We start from the raw sequence: 22,548 nt of genomic DNA on the forward strand, positions 1-22,548 counted from the left end.
TTCTCAGACAATCTAGAATAGTGTTCTTAACCTTTCCTGTTATCTGTATTTCTTGAAATTTTTAAATATATTCTCATATGTCTATGAAACATTCCATTTTTTGCATAAAGAGAAAAAACCATTCCATATTCCCATACAAGTTTATTTCATGGTTGGATAAAACTAAGCAATTAAGAAAGAAAATTCATCTGTGGCTATTCATTAATTTAAAAATATTTAGATCTAGATTAGATATTTTTAACAGAGAAAATACATAATACATTTAAATTTGATTTTAGTACCTTTTTATTAAGATCTTGCTTTAAAACCTCAGTCTTAATTTTTAAAAATTTTTTAAAAATTCAATTAAAGAAAGAAAAAAACATTTATTTTCCAGAAAAGATATCATGTAGAAGTCTCACACCTCCAGAAGAAATGTATCATGTTTCTGGGAATGCATGCACTCTATGTTAAGAATCACTGATCCAAAAAAAGTACATTGATCTAAATATAAGTCAGAACAATTAAAAGTCAATTTATAGTTCAACAGCAAGGTGGCAGAGGTGAAGAATATGTTTGATCATGCAAATGAGATTTGGGAGAAATTAAGAGTCTCAGAGAAATTTGCAGTACAAAATTATTATTATGGCAATAGTTGCAAAGACACTGAAATAAAATAGATTCTCAGCCTACAAACATTAATTAAAAATAATTGCCAAAACACAGGAAAAATGTTTTAAAATTGAAAGTGAAACATTGTTTACTTTGTTTCTAATCAGTTCAGTCAATTGTTACATTGTTGCTTATTTATACAGTTATAAGCTTTCGATAAAGACAAGTCGATCTAGTTTACAGAACTATAGATATCAATTTAAAAAAAAAACAAAACTAAAACAGATCTTTGAAAAGAACTAAACAAGAAAATCCATTTTTATTTTAAAACTCTTTTACAACACTATTTAATGAGTAAAATTTTGTGTCAGCTTAAATTAAAACAAAATTTTCAAGCATTCTATTTAAACAACAACCTTATCCCACAAACAACACTTGAACTTATCAAACAACAGGTTGCTGATCAAATACATCAACAGACAGAAACATTTAACATTAATGAAGATCATGTAACCTGTCAGGATAATCCAGCAACAAGCACTGATTATAGCATACATACAACAACTACCACTAATCATCCATCTACAACTACAGGCACTTCATCATTCACCACTGATAACATAGACATAGATTTAGTTAATACACACTCATTTATATTTCAGGAAACACTCACTAAATATACAGGTAGGGATCCCACACACAGACCACGAATACCAAAAATCAACACATCAAAGGTAGTAGGAAAAACACTAAATTAAGTAAACACTCTCTTACTACCACACTACATCCATTTAATTTCTACATTCTCAAACATTCATACATTAGTTTATGCTTGGGCAGTCACGGTAGTGATACACCATGATCTGAAAACACAATCATAGACAGACACACACAAAACACAATTCTATCACAAGCCTGCCTGGCAGAGAAGAATACTGTAGAAGCACAAATAAATGACATTAGACAACAATTAGGCAGGCTGACACAATACACTAAAAACAACATAACACCCAAATTAAAGAAACAACTCAAAAACATTTTCAAGAAAATCAAAACACACACAAAACACAAACATCACAACACACACATTACAGAATACATCGATACACTAAAACAAAAACTCGCAGCCAAAGCACATAGACTCAAACGATACAAAACATGTACACTACGAAAACAACAAAATAAATTATTCACAAACAATAAAAACTTTTCTACAGACAAATCAGTACCAAAACAACACAGCACAGTGGCAAACCAACAGAAGAAGAACTTACAACTTATTGGTCTTTCTCTTTGGTCCAGTGCTGTTACACACAATGCTGATGAAGGCTGGATCGAGGAGGAGAAAAGAAACTTCGCAACATACCAACTATGCCCTGTGCTGAAATAAATGTACACGACATCTGCTATGTTGTTAACAGAACACACAACTGGAACACACCTGGTGTAGACAACATTCACAATTTCTGCTACAAAAAGTTTACATCACTGCACCAGGAACTAGCTAAACATCTAACACACATCATCATCAATCACAAGACATGCCAAAATTTCTTACTCAGGGCATCATCTACATGAAACCTAAAAACAACACCACCACAGACCCCACACAATACAGACCAATTACAAACAAAATATACAAATATGTTGAAGAACACGACATTCTTACAGAACAACAAAAAGGTTGCCATAGAAATCACAGGGGATGCAAAGAACAGTTACTTGTAGATTCAGTCATTCTATGGCAAGCACATAAACAACACACAAACATACACATGGCATATATAGACTACAGAAAAGCATTCGACACAGTTGGCTGCTACATATTCTACACATGTACAAAATACATCCATCACTTATTGCATTCTTCCAAAACACTATGCAGCACTGGAGAACACTACATCTCAGGGTTAGTAACACTTCCATACAAATAAATCAAATATCCATTAGGCAAGTAATTTTTCAAGGAGATTCCTTGAGTCCTCTCTGGTTCTGCCTAGCCCTGAATCCATTATCCAACATGTTAAACAACATGCAATATGGCTACAATATCAGACATAAAAAAACAACACAATTTACGCTGTCACATCTCATGTACATGGACAACATAAAACTTTGCATCCACACAAAAACAACTTCATCAACTCCTACAAATCACACATTCATACACCAAGAACATACAAATGGAGTTTGGCTTAGACAAATGCAAAACACTTCACATAGAAAAAGGAATCCTGAAGAAAGATAGTTTTGACTTGGAAATGGAGAGGTTATTGAATCCATAGAAGAGGGCAAGTTCTACAAGTATTTAGGAATCCAACAGGCCAAACTAACAGAACATATACAAATAAAGCAAAGATTAATTAAAGAATACCAATGTAGGTTAAATGCTATTTTCAGAACACAGTTAAAGCAATAAACACATATGTTGTCCTAGTACTCACTCACACTTTTGGAGTTATACATTGGACTCACACAGATCTTGAGCAACTCCAAACAAAAACAAAAACAACACTTACTAAGCATAAACAAGATCATCCTAATCTGCTATAGAAAGATTAATCCTTCCACATAAAGATGGCAAATGTGGCCCAATTGACATAGTTAACCTTCACTACAAACAAATACAGAACACTGCAAGAGTTCTGTGTCATGGCAGGCATCCCTATGACCTGACTCAGGACTTTGTTGACAAAACAGCGTCAAACAGCTGGTTAGATTGGGGATGCCTCTTTGGGGAGACAGAAGGATTTATGATTGCCACACAGGATCAGGTCATAAATACTAAAAACTACAGAAAACACATACTCAAAGATACAACACTCACAAATGACACATGCAGAAAATGTCACATCATGCCAGAAACTATACAACACATCACTTCTGGTTGCAAGCTCTTGGCACAGACAGATTACTTACATAGACACAATTAAGTAGCAAATATAATACACCAAGAGCTTGCAAAGAAACACAAAATGGTAGACATTCACAAACCATACTACAAATATATTCCACAGACAGTATTGGAAGAACAACATGCACAAAATGTACTACGACAGAGCCGTAATCACAGATAAAACAATTTACCACAACAGACCAGACATCACACTCATTGACAAACACAATAAAATCACATACATTATAGACATAGCCATTTGAAACACTCACAATGTACAAAACACAAGCAGTGAAAAAATCAGCAAGTACACAGAACTCAACCAGGAAATAAGGCATCTGTGGACGATGGATAGAGTCCTTATGAGTTTATTATACCTCTACAGGTGTCATACCACACACACTACACAAAAGCTTGAGAACATTAAAATTGAACAGAAATACATATATCACACTACAGAAGGTCACTATATTGAATACATGCCATATTGTTAGGAAATTCCTGAATACAGACACTGACACACTTATTTAATTTTTGTTTTGGTTACTATGCCTTGACTCTGGTCTGGCATAGTACACAGCCACCGGTATCAACCCAACATAATAATAATATTGAAAAAGTCAGTCAAAAACTCTAAAAAAGTTTATCATTTTGCAAAAACTGATGCATCTATTAAACAATTTTTCAGAAAAAAATTGCACAAACATTGTTGTAAATAAATTTTGCAGTGTTGAATGTCAAAGTCATTAATTAATTATTACTCTATGCTAAAAGTAGTCATTCATGGTTATGACATCAATTTTATTTCTATTAATCAATGTAACTTATTAGCTGAAGTTTATAATAGTTCCATATCAAGTGATCAAGTCACTCCACCTGATCATCTTAGATTTTGCTCAAATTCAGTGTCTAGCTTCCTGAACTAACCAAAAAAAATTTCCCAAAATTTTAAGTCTCAATACACAACACTTTGGCTATAAAAGACTTAAGTAAAAGTGGTCAAAATATCACAAAAGCAATTCAAAACGTCTTCCATTTTCAGCATGCTGTCATTCAGCAACTAAAATTGATATTTTCTTGAAAATTGCTGCAGAAGTTCAATGCTTTGCAGGAGTATCCATACATTGGGGCACTTGGAGCATGCACTAACCCAGTGTTTCTCAATGGGGGCAATATTGCCCCCATGTGGGCATTTTTCCATGTTGAGGGGGCGATTAGTAACAATTTATATTTTCGGGGGCAAAAAACAATTTTCTGGGCGATATAGTAAAACATTATATCTATACTAATATTATAAAGAGGTAATGTTTGTATGTATGTATGTATGTATGTATGTATGTATGTATGTATGTATGTATGTATGTATGTATGTAAGTTTCTTTGCAGCAGGTAATCTCCGAAACTACTCATCCGATTTCAAAAATTCTTTCACCAATATTTAGAATGGAACCTCAGGGTAGACATAGGCTGTATATTATTCCGATAAACATTCATATAAATTAAAAAATATAATCTAGGTTAAGGCTTTTATGTCCAACAGATGGCGCTACAAGTACAACGCCCTAAGTTTGCTTTTGCTTTTCTGTGAAAATGAACTAAAGCAGATCATCTTCTATCTATCTATATAAATAAAAATGTAATGTTCGTTTGTTCCTATCGATTCCTTTGAAATTTTGACACAACTCTGCATTCGAATACGCACGTGTTTTTATATAATATACATGTCGAAATTCTCCCCACTATAGGGAGATGGTTAGGATTAAGGCTTACCGTAAAGAACTCTGCTTCTATTTATACTATTTTAGATGCAGTTTTTTTTTTTTTTGTGTTTTTGATTGCGTTTTAATAGGGTACATCAGCAGAATGTACACTAAGAAGAAATTTTTCGGAAAATTTCCCCCCCACAGGGGAAGCGTTATACATTTATAATAGATACATTTTGAGCCACAACAACGCGTAGCGGGGTCTGCTAGTTAAGAATAATTAGATATTTTATTTGTTATATCGTACAATAATTAAACGAATAACATTATACTAGTCACTAGTCTATTCAATGCAGTACGAATTTGGCATTAGTCTTGGCCTCAGTGTCGGAATTTTGAAGTAAAGGGGTATACTACGTAATGGTTTTATTGAAGGGGGCGATACTATGTTGAAGGGGGCGATGATTCATTAGAGGTTGAGAAACACTGCACTAACCTTTTCATCTGGGTTACCCTTTTCCCAATCCCCAAGGAGACCCAAAATTTATTTATCAACAAACAACAGAAAATTCTTGAAATCTAGCCTATTCTACAAATATAAAACTAATAAATGATATTTGTCTATTGTCCCATGCAACTATTTTTATGTAGTTATTTGTTTGTCATATGTTGATCAACATCACATTCCGTGTTTACAAGGCCAAATTAGCCAAGTGCAACAAACACCATCTTGTGAGAGCACTAATATAGCATTGAATCAGAGTTTGAAGATTCTTGCATAATGTACAATGCTCTTTTTTTACAGGCTGCAGGCACTGCTGGTGCTTTGTATGGTGTAAACTTTATAAATTTGAAGAGTCAAGTTTGATTATTCTTTTTACTAACTGCAGTCAATTTAGAAAGAATTTGTCTAAACAAAAACATTTCCAATTTTTGGCAGTTATATTTTCTGAACAATTCATCTCAGGATGATCTTCTTTTGTGAATATGACTGTTTGTAACTGAATAAAATATACCAGACATTGCAAAACAAACCTTTAAATCCAGCAAAAATGATTTTATTACAAAAATTTTTTTCTAAATTTGACTGCAGCTTGTAAGAAGAGTAATCAAATTTGACTGTTAAAATTTATTCAGTTTTCACCATACGAAACATTGAATTGCTGCAGCAATTTTTGAGAAAATATCAACCTTAGTTTATAAATGGCAGCATGTCAAAAATGTAAAATGTTTCAAATTGGTTTTGCAAGTTTGATCACTTCCACTTAGGAGACTCTTACAGCTAAAATATTGCATATTGAAACCTAAACTTTTGTGATTTTGTAGTTTGATTAGTTTAGAAAGTATACACTAAATTTGAGCAAAATCTGAGATAGTCAAGTGAGGCATAATATAGAATAATCTAGATCCTATCCTATGATGATAATATGTGCTTTAATTAGTGTTCTTTTAAGTAAAAAATTTTTGTTAATTTATATTTAGTATTGGGAAACAAATTATATGGTAGGCCTATTTAATTAATTAGTTTTGATTTAATTTGAATTTTTTAAATTGTGTAATAATAATTATTAGTTCATTCATAAATTGTTCTTTATTGGTATACTAGTGTGCAATAATTTTTGAGGAAATTTTGCATATGTTCAGGGGAATTTTTGGTTCTGAAAATATTCTGCAACTCTGTAAAATGGTACTACAATGGAATTTACAAAGTTACATTAAATACATGCTGCTACTATTCCTCCAGATGGCAAACTATAAATAAAATAATTCTTAATGCTATACCATTCCAGCACTCTCAGTTTTGATAAATCTATTTTGTAGATTTTTCCACAATTTTTGATAAACATCAACTATTAAACTATCAACTAATTTAAAAAAATATATAAATAAAACAGTTGTTTTGTTCTTTAGTACTAAAAAAAGATTGATCTTTACCATTACTCATACATAATCTTTTCCCAATTATTCAACTGATATCACTGTCTTTAGAATTGAATCTTACATCAAAGATATTTAAATATTTTCAATATGAATGAAAGATAGAAAATTCTATAATAAATGTTTATTCAACTGCATTTTTTCCATCTCTCTGGATAGCACCACACTCCATCAAGTTAGACAATGACCAAAGTTTGAATACAAATCTATTGCTGCAGTAAACAAAACTTACTCTAACACCTTGTCACTCTATTGCTGCATTCATCAGTTCCAGCAATGACTAGCAATTGTGAAACACTATGTTAAAGTTGAATTATAAACTTACCATAAACAACAGTCTATGAGAAATTCAATAATTACTTACAAACGTACGAATTACTTTATGAATACTGTCAAAATTTCATTCCCTTTACAACCAGTCCTTGTCAAAGTAAGTTTAAAATGTTTTCAAATGAAAACTTCATTTGCAATTTTGATATATCCATGCTTTCTCCATTTATCATTTATTTTGGAATAATTAACAATTTTGGTTATCTTTGAAATCCATAAATCTATAATAAAAAAAGTCCTTCCACACTGCTTGTTAAGGTTAGCAAATATTTTATTTATCAAAAAAACGTTTTCAGCTTCTTTTGAGCCTTCCTCAATTTTACTTTCACCTTGTTATAATGAATATTCAAAACAGAATTTAAAATTATTTAAAAATAAAATCATTTGTAAGATAAATAACAAAATTACTTTTTAAATCATTTTAAATCTGTTGCTTCAAATATTCATTAGAACAAGTTGTAAGTATGGAAGAACTTTTCTTATTTCAGTTATCAATATAATATAACTGTCATTAATAAAGTTAAAAAATTAATAACACTTACAATGCACATTTTATGCTCCAATTTACTTCTATCATTACTACTACTTGAATGTGACCGAAAGAAAGGCATTTCTACAGTAGTATTTGTATCTGAAAAACAAAACTGTTAAAAATGTTTACACTTACTTTAGAAAACTTACTCAGATTGATAAAAAATTAATTTGTAGTTACAATTTTATATACATATACATATTAATTAATTACTTTTACACTTATTTCAAAACTACTTTGTTAATTTATTAAAATAATTATAAACAATCTGTTTAAATTCTTAGTTAAAAAGACATTAAAACTTGACATTAATTAATTTAATTAATTGAAAAATTTTAAATATTTCTAATATTAAACTTTAATGTAAACATCTATTTTATTAGAAAATCTATCAAAATATTTGTATTAAAGATAATAAATAAAAAAAGAAACTCAAAATTGTTTAAGTCAACTTACAAATATATTTAAAATCAATATGAATTTTCATGAGAATTAAAAGAATTCCATAAAACAAATAATAAATTTTTCTGAATAATATAGTTTAAGATTAAAATCAATACACACAATTTTGATAACTTTTTTACATTTATCTATGATAAATGAAATTATTATTTATTTATTAATAGACAGTTAAACATACATATTCATTAAGATTATATAAATCATAACATAATGCAAACATTTCTCAGTTTACATTTTTTCACCTTATACCATTCAACTTACTTTGTACTGTTACTGTATATAAAAATATTTGAAAGGGAACTTAATTAAAAGACAAAAATTATATAATCAATAGCTAATATTGAAATATGTTTACAGTAAAGTCAATTGGTAAGAAGTTTCAATCTAATTTTTCAGTTTTTTCTAAAGATAAATATAACTGCTAATTCTAAAAATTGAAAAACTGTTTATATATTTGTCACTAATAAAAAATTTTTAACTGTGGAATATTTTATAATTAACTTTAATTACTTTGTGCTAATAAGAACCTAAATTATTTCTGACAAAATTTATACTTATTTAACTTTAATATAAATCTTGCATAAAATATGAAAAAATTTAAAATGTAAATGAATTTTATTGCATCATTTCATCAAGTGATGCAATAAAACAAGTTTATAATCATATCATCTAACTGTATAAAAAAATTATTTAATTATTAGAGTGAATGTTATCGCTATTTAATAAAAAGGATGTTCAAAAAAATCAAACGAAATCTAATTAAAATGTTTGACATTTATGTAACACATTATCCTGCTTCTTTAATATGTTTTTATTAAAAATGTTAGCTATCTGAACTAGGCAGTCATTTAATTTATTAATAATAATATTTTAATAATATTTATTAAATCAATATAGTATTGTGTTTTGTAAACTTTTATGACACTATCCATCTTCTATAAACTATTATTTGACCTTTATTTAACATATTCCTACTTAAAGACCATTAAAATTTATATTTTAGGGCTTATTAATACTACTTGACCCATCAATTTATTAAAAATAATAAAATGAATGATCTTGGTGTAGCCAGTATAATGAATCAATTTAATGAATCATAATGAATCATTAAATTATTGTTTGATTCATATTTTGGACTTGAATCTTTTCAGACAGGAAAAAGCTAAGAGAATAATTGAAAAATAAAAATAAACAGAACTTTTATTCAAGACTTTATATTTTACAAATAATAATAAAAAAAGCAGAAAGCACAATAGAAGTGATAGCATTGAATACAAACTAATTTATACATGAAAAAACTATTTACAAATATTTAGATCCAGCCAAAACGTCTGACAAGACACAACCAATGGTAAATTCAAATAATTTAATAGTTCACTGCACTAATGACTGTTTTAACTATAAAAAATTATATTTACTTAAAAGATTATGTGAGAGCATTACATTATTTTTTTCACACCAATGTATTCTGCACATTAAAAAAATACACAAAATAATAATAGCCAAACCATTGATAGGCTCAAAAAAAAGTTCTCTTAGTGCCTACAAGACAGAAAGAGCAAAATAATATGTCAATTACATCATATTAACTTACATCTATTAAATCAACATATATTGAAAATGAACATGTGTGGTTTTTGTTTTTATTACTGAAAATGAATTTTTTTCCTTCTCAACAGGATTCTCCTAACAAAATTAATAAATCATTTTGCTGATAAATCAGTCTGCACTTTTCATTTGTTAAAAAGTTATTTTTAAAAATATGAATAAAATTCATTTAGTTTTGAACATCACTTGTATCTATGAATTGAGCAGAAAATGTCAATGTTGATGTTTTCTTCTCAATGTCAGATACTCCGACAGATCAATCATAATCAAGGAAGCAACAAGATCTCACTCATATTTATTGGATGTACTGCCTAGTAAAGCAGCTTTGATACAACTGAATAAGCAAACTAACAACATAGTCATTTCATTTGAAAATGTTATGTCATTAGTTTGCTTATTCAGTTGTATTAAAACCACTTTACTAAGCAACATGCTCACTTTTGTTCCACTCTAGTTTGTATCAATCCATTAAAAAGCTGGCAGACTTATGCAAATGCAGACTTTTGCAATAAATTGCCTAAACAAATATTACAAGTATAAGAAAAAAATAACCAAAATGCCAGCATAAAATGAAAAATTATCTGATGAGAAAAACAAACATTTTCAGTAACTTTAGCTGTAATCATCAGGTTAAAACATGTACAGATAAAAAAACAGATGAATTGTACATTGTAATTTAAAGGAAGAAATATCATCTGACTAGTTGTTGATGTTATGTGTAGTATTTATTGCTGGACTTCAAATACAGATCTACATGCTTAAGGATGTTGCTATCCTTGTAATTTATGGTCATATTTTTCTTACAAGCCCTATATATCTCTAGCTTCTCAAGGTGTATGAAAGATGTTTGCACTCTGATTGCATGCAAACATCAGGCTCCATCTGTGTGTTTTGATTTGGTATTCCGTGGCCAGACTGACTAATACAGTTGTGTAATGTCCCCCTTTTTTTTTAGGTTATGTTCTTTTAAATGTTGTTTGAACAGACATGTTGTGGCACCAACGTATTCCATTTGCCATCCAAGGCCAGTACGATGACCAGGATGGAGTAAACTCGCGAGAGATGAAGTTCCTCAATATGATCCTTAGAATTTCTTAGTAGAAATAATATGGGAAGGTTCCTTTTGAAGACTTACTTCATCATTATTATTGACCTCTGCAGATAACACAGTTGAAATGCATTTACCAAGAAATTGCAAAGACCAATAATATTTCACATCACAATCAGAAGATTGTTGCATATTTTCATAGAAGACAAAAATTCAGTAGAATCTGTTATTGTTATCAGTTGTTTAATATTATCAGAATTTCTTATAATTTGAAACAGCGTTGTATAATTTTTGTTTCTCAATCAGACTTGCGGTCCACCGCCCGGTGGTTACTGTAGGGACTGGACATTTTCAACTGAATAAATATGGTAAAATGCCAAGTGTTGTAATTTGCGACACTTATTTGTTTGAGAAACAAATAAATTATCAGAATTAGCAAATCCAAAAACATACAGATTAAAATCTAACCAATTTTGAGTTGTATTGTCAGATAATAAGATCAAATCAAATAATTTATGTAAATTCAAATGTACTGTACATTGTGGCATAGACTATCAAAAGATACCAATGTTGTTATGTTCTCGCTCTACAATTTTAGTATATTTTTGAATTATATAACACATAATCATTTTTTTTAACTATAGTTAAATCACCATTACAATTATTTATTGTGTTTATTTAACTATCTTTTGTAATAACTTTTATTACAAAACTCATATCTTGTAATAACTGTTAATTAAATTGCTTGAAGTTTAAGCTTAATTTAATATTGTTTTCGTCATCACATTGCCGATTTAAAATTTATTTACTTTTAATTTCATAACTTTTTAAGTCTTCATTTATTAATGACATTTTTTTTATTTTTAAAAATTGTTATATGAAATTAACTTACTAGAACTCATAATAACACCCATTCATTACAATTTAATTTTAATAAACATAGCAAAAAAGTCCATTAAATCTCAGGCATCTGAAATCGATCACATTTCTCATATTGAAAATGACATCAACTAAAGAGCCCTCTGGAAAATTCTTATTAAATAAATTCGTCATTAATTAAAAATATATTTTATATTTTATAAATACAATTTTAAATTAATTATTATTAACATATTATTTAAATTATTATTTATTTTATATTATTCAAAACTAAATTTTCTAATTTTTTTTACTGTATAAATACAACTAAATGCTAAATACTCATGGTGGAAGTGATTACAAATAATCAAAATTAATTTTTCCGTAAATACAATGATTAATTATAAAAAAAAATATTTAAGAATAAGATGTTTATAAAGTTAACTAAATGGCAATATGGAAACAGTCTTTATTCAAGAGAGTCCGAATTCGTGATACGTTCGGATTGAATTCATTCGCACTTGTAGTTTTTTAAGTGAAAAATGTTCAAAATGTCATTACATTATGTATTATTGTTGCTTTATTATTACTATATTTACTTTATTATTGTTAAAATATAACAGTTTGTGTAAATACCTTTATGTGTAAAGATTGTAAACTTGTCTTTTATAATAACATTTTAAAGAATTGTTTGTACATTAATATGATCCAAACATAACAAATTATATTTTATTTTGTTTTTAATAACCTTTATGACAAAATTTCTTTTAAATTCTGAAAGCTCAAAATTTGTCTAATATGGATTTTAAATTACCTGATAGCCCATTGTTTCATGACCCAAGATCAAATCTGAATGAGTCGAAAAATTCCAAGCATTTTTTGAATGATGGTCTTTCCGGATAGATCGAGTCTCGTTCCTCACTACCGGCCGTCCCATTGTGGGCCTGGCCGAACCCACAATATACACAATATACTTCCTTTAAAAAGACCTGATAAAGAGTTTTAAAAAACAAATACTAAAATTCTTATTGTTAATTTGTTCATAGAATTATGAAAAATTTTGAATGAAGGTATATCTGATTATTATACTTACAATACTTACAATAATATGTATACTTACAGTAACATTAATACTAAGGGAACTTCATCTCTGACTGAAGTGCGCGACGGCTTGCGAACTCATGCTGGATAATGAGAGAAGGCTCTACATTAAAGCGACTTGTCACACTTTTTAAACAGTAAATTCTTATTTTTGCTATAAAACTTTAAAACTTTGTGAAGGTACGATACGCTAACGTACAATATATAGGTATGTTAAGGTATATATGATCAATTTATCGAGAAAAATGGGAGGAAAAGATCGTTTTAAAAAAATTGTCAAGAGCTTTGCAAATTTCTTTATACCGCGCTACTTACATTTGAAAACGGCAAACGTTTTCGAATGTGAGTAGCTCGCTCTCGTTTGTTTGCGTTTTTACAATGCAAATTTTCCCATTTACGTAACATGGGATGATCCTAATATCTCCCGCTTTAGGTCGAATTTTACAATATCGCTTCCATCATAACATGCCATTTTATTACTTCTATTAATGTGCAAAATTATGTTCAAATAGGTCAAGTCATTATTTTGTAAAATGTGTTTCAGCAGTTTATCAATTTGAGTCGCTTTCAAGAAAGTTTGCTCACTACACTTTAATTATATTATAGACTCTCGATCAAATGAGTAGTTAAAGGGAAACTAGAATTGTCTTCCCTGTACTTACAACCAACGCTGTAGTCGTGCCAGGGCAAACCGGCGTTGCGCTCTGGTACTTTGTAAACATCTAGGTTGGACTTAATATATCTCGGCTAAAAAACTGAGAAAATTACTTCTTTAATTTCATATGATGATTGCAAATATATCTTATACGTCATTTTGGCACATTTAAGCAGTTTTGAAGATTTTGTGCCACATAGTTGCACTTTACAAAACTCCATAAACAGTGGCAATTCAAACTCGGGGTGCCAGTTAGATAGAGCAAATAACTAGAAATTTCCAAGTTTTTAAAATTATATTTCGCTCATTAAATTTGAATATTTTTGTTTCATTGTGAATCGTGTACATTTTTTTCTTTTTTCGTCATCCGTCATAACTGTTAGAAACATTATTAATTATAAATTAATCTAAAAATGCGCAACGTCAATATAGAATCTTTAAACGAATCGTGTACATTTTTTTCTTTTTTCGTCATCCGTCATAACTGCCAGAAACATTATTAATTATAAATTAATCTAAAAATGCGCAACGTCAATATAGAATCTTTAAACAGTTATTATGAAATTTAATAAGTTTTATTAAATACCAGCAGATGAGCCCGACGTTGCCCGGGCAAAAAACAACAAAGATTAAGATTATTAGATTATTTCGCACTTCTAATCATTGTCTTGTCTTATCATTGTCGTTGGGCTTCAGTTACACAGACTATTGCGCCCCGTGGTGGTGAGAGATGGCGGTAGTAATATTTTCCTCAGTATTTATAGGTCTGCTTGTAAACGGTGAAAAAGGTGATCATACTTTGTATACAAATCTCGATGGGCGTAAATTTAAGACAATCGCTTATCTTAAAGATTTTGTGATGAATGATACTGTTATTGTTTAGAATTTTTTTCCGGACGGGTTCAAATTGATAGCAGTTATCCAACCGATGTATAGTTGTATCTTGCTCTGTCGGGCAGAAAGTGTAGGATCAGCATNTTATTAAATATAAAAATTTATATACAATCGTGAAAATTCTATGTACAATTTTAATTGTTGAAGTAATTATAATTCTCGTCTGAACACATATCGAATGCAAGGTGTGTTTGGTTAAACGAAGCGAAAGAATCAATCTCGAATGTCGTCGAAGTATCCGTCCACAAATTGGAATGAAAAGTCAAGTCCAGTTGATTCAGTCGTAGCCGGGTGAAAGGTCAATTCCGATTAAAAGTGTCGTATTCCAGTATAAGGTCACTTCCGAGTGGCTGTGTCATATTCGGTGGAAAGTCGAAATTTGTGCAAGACAGCCTCGTCAGAAAAAGGTTTTATGTTTTCCAGCAGCAAAACAACCTTTTCCACCAAGGCCTTTTACGCTCGACGGATTCTTCCACCACTTCTTCGGACTCTTTTGTGCCGAGTTCGTCTCACATAACCGTGTCTCCACCGTCCTTTCCGGAACTTCGGGGTATCGCCGCTTCAGATAACGGACGAGAGACGAGGCACTGTCGTCCGGAGTTACTACCACCACCCGTTGGACGTCGGGTGTATGCGACTCCTTCTCCGCATCTTTCGGAAGCACACGTACTACACGAGGCGAAGACGAGGCGCTATCCTGGGCATGGCTCGAAGTGTGCCACTTTTTCAAATTCTTTGAAATTCTCCATTCTGCAAGAAAAATTAACGATCGTTGTAAAAACAGAACTTGCATTAATTATGAAATATTCCTATTCTAATCTGAACTGTAAGTTTTGAATGCAGAAATGATTGTTTTAATTCCTTGAATATTATAATAAAATCTCTATTTATTATATATAAAGATTTTAATCTTTTCGACAATTTTTAATGCTCGATAGAGAAATTAATTTATAAAAATTTGTACTATTCTGTTGACTGCCGTAACACAAAACATCTGTGAAAATAGAGGAAACGAGACGACGAATGAAGTCGAATTACTCTGATTAATTAAGATTCATACGAATTTCATACATGATACAGTATTAATGTATATACGTATATCAGTGGTGTGCCGTGACATTTGATGATAGGGAAGCTGTGTTTCTGTAAGAAGCCGACTTCCAGGGGCGATCAGTTAATTTTTTAAATGTATTTTTAATATATTATTTATCTGACGTTATTAACAAATAGTTATTAATGAAATTCAATATAATTAACTCTATTATTAGATTCAATAGATGCCCTCTAAATGCCGATTCTCGCTTTGGTAAAAACATATAACATCTATTAATTTAAATATATTTATTAGCCGTAACTATCCCGTTATAATTTTCAATATTTATTTTATATTATTTACTAATGTTAAATTCTATTCCGCTTCGATTTCCAAATTGCTTCAAATACGAAAGAATCGACGATTTTTCGTGTCTTTTGCCAGCTAAATTGTCAAAGCCATTCTTATTCCACAAACTAATTTCACTTGAAAATAGTAGGCAAGCCAACGAAACAATTTTTGCATTTTTATGCATTTACAGAGCCATTTTATCGTGAAAATGTCCAACAAATTTTTTATTGAAGCGTTTATATTTAACTTGGGCATTGGTCTTTCTCTTTTAATAATGTTTTCTTTTTCATTATATGATCTCGAGCCAAAACTTTTTTAAAAATGAATTTTCAATAACGCAATTACATTCTAAATCGCTAGCTATAAGAGCTAAAATTAATAATAAAATTATGAAAACTTACTCGGTGAAATAAAATGTGTGGTGGATATACATACCTGATACAAAATATTCTTCAATTGTACGAATATACTTTTAAAGAAAATTACAATTAAATATAGCTTTGTAAAGAAACGTACATAAAAATAACATAAAATCTTCTTTACTTTTTAAAATCTTAACCACTTAGTCAAATAGCTCCCTACGAGTGGAATCAGTGACGGTCCTGCTAGGTGTGCGGTGCGTGCATGCACGCGGGCTGCCATATCCCCAGGGTGCCCATACCGGTTAATGTCAAATGCCTCTTTTGTCGCATCACTAATCAACGGGGCTGTTGTAGATTTTAAACGCTTCTCACTATAGCTGTAAAAATCTAAAAATGTTAAATTTAATAGTCATTTGTTTTTTAACTAATTCGTTTTAGGACCAGGTGTTTTCCACGGAAATTTCCAAAATTTACAACTTTTCGGTCACTCTCGTTGAACCGGAAAAATTTCTGTCTTTATTACGTCTAATATTACGAAGAAATCAGTCCCACTGTACTCGGCTAGAGATTGGTTCAGTTAAGCTTCTGTTTAAGTAAAATTTCGGCTCTTATAGCAGGGTTTTATTTATATTCCCAATTCCCTAATCTCTTAATTATTTAACTACTTCTTAAGTAGAAATAAGTCGAAACCGGTTACTTTGTACTCGAATATTTGTAGTCTCGGGAAAAAGTGGAAAGACAAATTTGTATGACAAACGGATACATAAATCGTAAATTTAAGGAAAATAAATTCTACAGCTTTTTCTGTACCTGGTGCATCTCTCTCATTCATTAAATTTAGTTGTAAATAATGCTGTCAAAGTAACAATTAATTTTTTAACATTATACGAGAATTGTACACGTTTTTTTCTACATTCCCTTAAAGATGGGATGTACGAAATCGTAATATCACTGGTTTAACATCGAAATCCGTGAGTAATATAAAATCGGAGAGCGGAATAAATATATCAAATATCTTAATGGATATTTTTAACTCCCGTCAACTGTACGGAACTATCGTAAAACGTACCGGTAAATTCTTATGGGTTGGGTTAAGTTATAAATCTACTCGTTATTCACGTAATCGGCCAAATGTCTAGCGGCCGGGCGGCTAACGACCCGGAACCGGTCCTTGATAGAATTGGAAGCGTTATATGTGTAGCATCAACCCAAGGTCGTAGTCTTCCACCGACTGAACCGGGTGAGGTTTGTGCTCTGTAAAGCGCATGCGCAAATCTGGCTTTTTGGAATCTGACGATACAGAGATTCCACTCCGCCACTAATATTCGAATATACAATAGCAATCTTTTTTTTCACGTGTAGTATAGAAATTTGTAATAAGATACATAATGCGATTATAATTGTGCGATTATTTTCATATAATTAAAATTACGGTAGAGCGTCGTTTATCCGAAAGTCGGTTATCCGAAAGAATTCCAGTTGGCAAATTTAAATTTTCGCTAGTGCTGTGGTGCTGCAATCTTTGGCTATGTCTTGGGCTACTCAAATATTTTACGTTTTTGATACTAAATTAAGTTCTGAAGTATAATTTTTTATTGTTTTTATATTTTNCGATTTATTTGACAATAATTAAAATGGAGATAATATCGCAAAACTCGTTTGATAAGTGGGGGAAAAAGAAAAATGTCTTTCTTATTTACGTCAGCAAAGGAACAATACAAAGCTATTTAATGAACCAAGAACAAAAAAATAAAAAAAAATTAAGTAAATTATGCAACTTTTTAAATGCATTAAACTTGTAACATATTTTATTATACAGAATTAAAATCCTCGCCATTTCTAGCGCTAGGAATGCTTTTTTTTTAAATTATTATTTTTATTTTTTAATCTGTTTATTTAAAATTTATAAAATTTATTTAATTATGGCAAAATATTTTTAATTACATAAAAAATAATTTAAAAAAAATAATAATTAGATAATACACCGAAGATTTAGTAAAAATTTAATTAAAAAAAACGAAAAAAAATTTTCGATGTTAATGACATTGAAGCGGTTCACAATCACATTATTCTTCCTGGAATGATCTAACAGAGTGACTCATCCGGTTCGAGATTACTGTTAGCTTCCGGAAGAAACAAGATGGCGGATAAGACACTAAGGAGGTTTGAATGAGGACAAGTAGTACGGTAGTGTACCTCTTATCAGAACCAAATACGATTCAATGGATACGTAACCAGCGTAATGTGTTATTTACATTTTGGTTTATAGCAGTATTCGTGCCTGGTTAAGTGTTTCGAGGCACCAGGCAATGGGTGCACAACAAGGTAAAGAAAACCGCAGTACATCATCTGTTGGTAGTGGACATAATGCGAATAAAACAAATAAACATCATAAATATAAAGGAACAAAAGATTCGAGAATATCATCAACTGGATCAGGAAATATATTTACTGAACATAATGGTGTGTATCCTCTTTATATAATTATGTGTTAATTATTTTCATTCTCTCCTACATCTTAATTGTTAAATACTCCGTCCAGTTCAGTCGACAAATATCATATTTATTTAAAAAACAATTCATATGTGAAATTAAAACATTAAAAGTTACCATTACAGAAAAATTTCTTTCAAAAACTTCTAGTTTAATTCATCTTTTCTGATGATTTTTATGTTTTATTCATTATAAATGTGACAAACTATATTATATTATTGAGAAAATAATTATATACAAATAATAAAAAGTGTTTAAGATGAACCAAAGGAAAAAAAAAGAAAAAAAAATCATTGAAAATAAAATATGAAACATGAGATTGTTATGAGCTGCTTGAATTTCCTTTTAAAAGTAATTAATTATTTAAAATGTAAGCCATGTTTTAATGCTCAAAATTAGATAATTTTATGATTATCAATTTGTAAATATTAAATAAGTTTTTCTTATTTGTGTTATGTTTTATTATATTAAAGCTTATTTTATAGGTTGATTTGAAATCGTAGGGTATACTTTACAAAACTATATGTGGATGATGATAAATAATAAGTCAATTACGCGATATCAAATTTATATTACAGTTTAGAAAAAAACTTGGTTTTATTATTATTTCATATTAAATGTTAGCTGTTTTCAAGAGCGTACGTAACAAGTTAGCATTAATAAATAAAAAAAAATTATATATTTTGGTTGATTAAATTTTAAAAATTCAAGCCGTAATTAAATAAGTTTACAGACTTAATTGGTGAGATTTCACAAAAATTTGGTTTATTCATGTTTCCAATTTCTTAGAACCAGTTTCTCAATTCAGATAAACGATGATAATCCTTGAATTAAATAATTAAACGATAGCAACACTTTCCTATATAAAAGGTTTTAATATGTTTTATTGTATTTTTGATTTTTTTAACTAAATTATATATAAAGGCTATATATAATTAAAGGTACTTGATATGAAAAGTTAGAACAATTCACTGTTACAAATTATCTTTCAAAACATTTATTGTTATTTCAAGGTATTGATCTTAAATTATTTGTTAAGACAGTTACCTGTTTTAGAGAATTAGGAAACAACTTATAAGTAATTAAAGGATCTGTTTTTCTGTTTTATTGAAATTATTATGTACATCTTTGATTATAGAAATTATTATTTGATAAAGTTCCATAAGTGATCTTTGTAAAATTTAAAATATTATAGAATTTCTTTTTATATTCTAATTGTGAATTTTATAATGATTCTTAGTAATTTTATGTTTATATTATTGTGTTTTTATATATTATGTGTTCAAAGTTTTGTATATATTATTTCAAACTCTTAAAAATATATATTGAAAATGCACTGCATAAATTACTTCATTTAGGAGTAAAGTTTTTAATCGATATATTTCTTAACTCTCTTTGCTTCATTCAAAAATATTTACATGTAATAAACTTGCATTTCTTTCACATACACATAATTCTATAATAATTTTTTAAATTAATTACTTTAGTTATAATGATTTGAACAAAACATGAGAGATCATAACTTTAAAATCATTAAAGGTAAAGTTAAAAAAATATATATTTAATTATTTTGAATTATCAATGATTGTTGATAATCTTTCACTTTTTGTAAACATATTTGAAGTAGGTATAAATACATATTAAATAAAAACTTTTTACTAGATTATTTTCTTTTGAATTTTTGTGGACATACTTATTTCTAAAATTTTCATAAAACATATCTAAATTTTTTCACAGTTCTACAAATTACTTACATATGTATTATCTTAAAGCTTAAACTTTCTATGATTTTGTATACTTATCCATTGTTCTATTTTACTTATGTTGCTGATTCATAGAATTATTAGATATATTTATAGAAGAGGAAAACATTTATAAATTATGCATTTACTTTGTAATTTTTTTTTTATTTAAAACAATAGTATATTCAGAATCATTTAAATTCTAAATTCAATTTAGTCACTTTCACATTTAAAATGAATTGAAAGTGGAGGATTAAAAGCTCAAGAACATTTTTTAATAATAATAATAAAAAAAAAAAAAAGAGAGAGAGAGAGACTTCTGAACATAAAGCTGTTTTGTATTCTGGTAATTGCATTAAAACAGAATTTTTAACTAGGATAGGTTTGGAAAAGTTTGGGTCTGTGTTTCTGGCTTTTAATTAATAATTGTTACACAATGTATAAGAATAAAAAAATGAGTGAATGGAACTTTAAGTTATTAAATAAACTTTTTTACAAAAACTTTTTATTTAAGAAATTTTTGATTATCATTGTTGATATTCTTTTATGAACAAATGGACTATTAATTTATTTGATTTCTAATTGGATAGTTATAGTATATCTATTTTTATGCTATGAAACTATTGAATTTATTTATGGTTAGTTTTATAAATTAAGGTTAATTATATTACCAAATTGTCAAAAATTGTCTTTCCTGTTTTTCAGTTTCATAAAACCAACATTTTTTTGCAAAGTTTATCATCAGTCAAGATTAATATTTATATTTTCATACAATAGATATAGCATACATAATAATTTAAACATATCCCCTTTAATGAGCTTTGAGAAACATATGCATTATTCTGTGTGTGTTGTGTGTGTATGTATATATATATATATAATCTTCAAAGTCAAATAGTTCATCAATATAGCGAGATTTTTCATGATGTTTTTGAAAAATTCTATATAAAATATCTAAACAGATAATTATATGTATTTTACAAGAAATTGTCAAACTGTTGCCATTAAAAACAACATTGAAGATGAATAAAAATATACATAAATATAAGAAAATTAATGATTGTTCGATTGGTATAGTTAGTTTAGTTTAATCCTCATAACAAGGAAAGAAAATGAATGTCCTTTATCAGAATAAAGAATTTTTTTAATGCATTTTTCTAAAAGTATTAAGGAAATCTTATTGTAAGTAATATTTGATGATAAACATCTTTAAAAAAATGAAGTTAAAATTTACAAGTATTTTTATGTAATCCAAACAAAAGTATTTTCAAGAGTGCAAATGGTGTAAACATTTTTAAGAATCTTATAAAAATGTTTTAAGAAAGTATATTAAATTATTTTAAAATTATTCAAGTTTAGAAATTTAGAAAAATTTCAAAATGAAGATAACTTACATTTTTGAATTAAATTTTAATTAATTACAAAGATTGCACACACTGTATAGATGTGTCTAATAAATATTGAGAATTTAAAATGTGATTCTAATTTACCTGCAAAAATTATTATTTTTTTTAACTTTAAAAGCAATGTTGTTCTGTTCACCAAAGATTCTCTATATTATATGTATGAAAACATTGATATTAAACATGGATTTACTTGAAAAACTTTATTTACATATTTGTATGTTATCAGGTATAATTGCTTTATTTATAAGATAAATATATACACAAAGGAAGTACAGTGCATGATATATTTCTAAAATGAAGTTTTTTTAAAGGAAAAATACCAATATTCATTTAATTCTATTTTTCATAAATAAGATAAATATTTATTTTTACACAATTTATTTTCTTCAAGAAACTTGACTAAGTTTCTTTAAGAAAATAAATTGTGATATCATGTGTACATACACTTATATACAGTAGATGTTTATATGGATTAATGTTATTTAATCAATAATGATTAATTAAATAATTTTTTCGGTTTTCAGCTTTTTATACAGTGATAACAT

The 22,548-nt window shown here is 28.7% G+C and overlaps 1 protein-coding gene across 1 annotated transcript in view; it reads right to left on the reverse strand.

Annotated features, from left to right (window-relative positions):
- Positions 1-12,142, reverse strand: part of LOC111618679 (E3 ubiquitin-protein ligase LRSAM1-like) — a 59,277-nt gene extending 47,135 nt beyond the window's left edge. The window contains exons 1-2 of the mRNA XM_023360243.1: positions 12,001-12,142; positions 8,001-8,089 (exon numbers count right to left, since the gene is read on the reverse strand). Of these exons, the coding sequence (XP_023216011.1) occupies positions 8,001-8,089; positions 12,001-12,022 (111 nt within the window). The 5' untranslated portion in view covers positions 12,023-12,142. The remainder of the gene's footprint in view (positions 1-8,000; positions 8,090-12,000) is intronic.
- Between the last annotated feature and the right edge of the window lie 10,406 nt (positions 12,143-22,548).

The sequence above is a fragment of the Centruroides sculpturatus genome, unplaced genomic scaffold, assembly GCF_000671375.1.
Source record: "Centruroides sculpturatus isolate CEXI.00-Female unplaced genomic scaffold, Cexi_2.0 scaffold193, whole genome shotgun sequence".
Classification (NCBI taxonomy): domain Eukaryota; kingdom Metazoa; phylum Arthropoda; class Arachnida; order Scorpiones; family Buthidae; genus Centruroides; species Centruroides sculpturatus.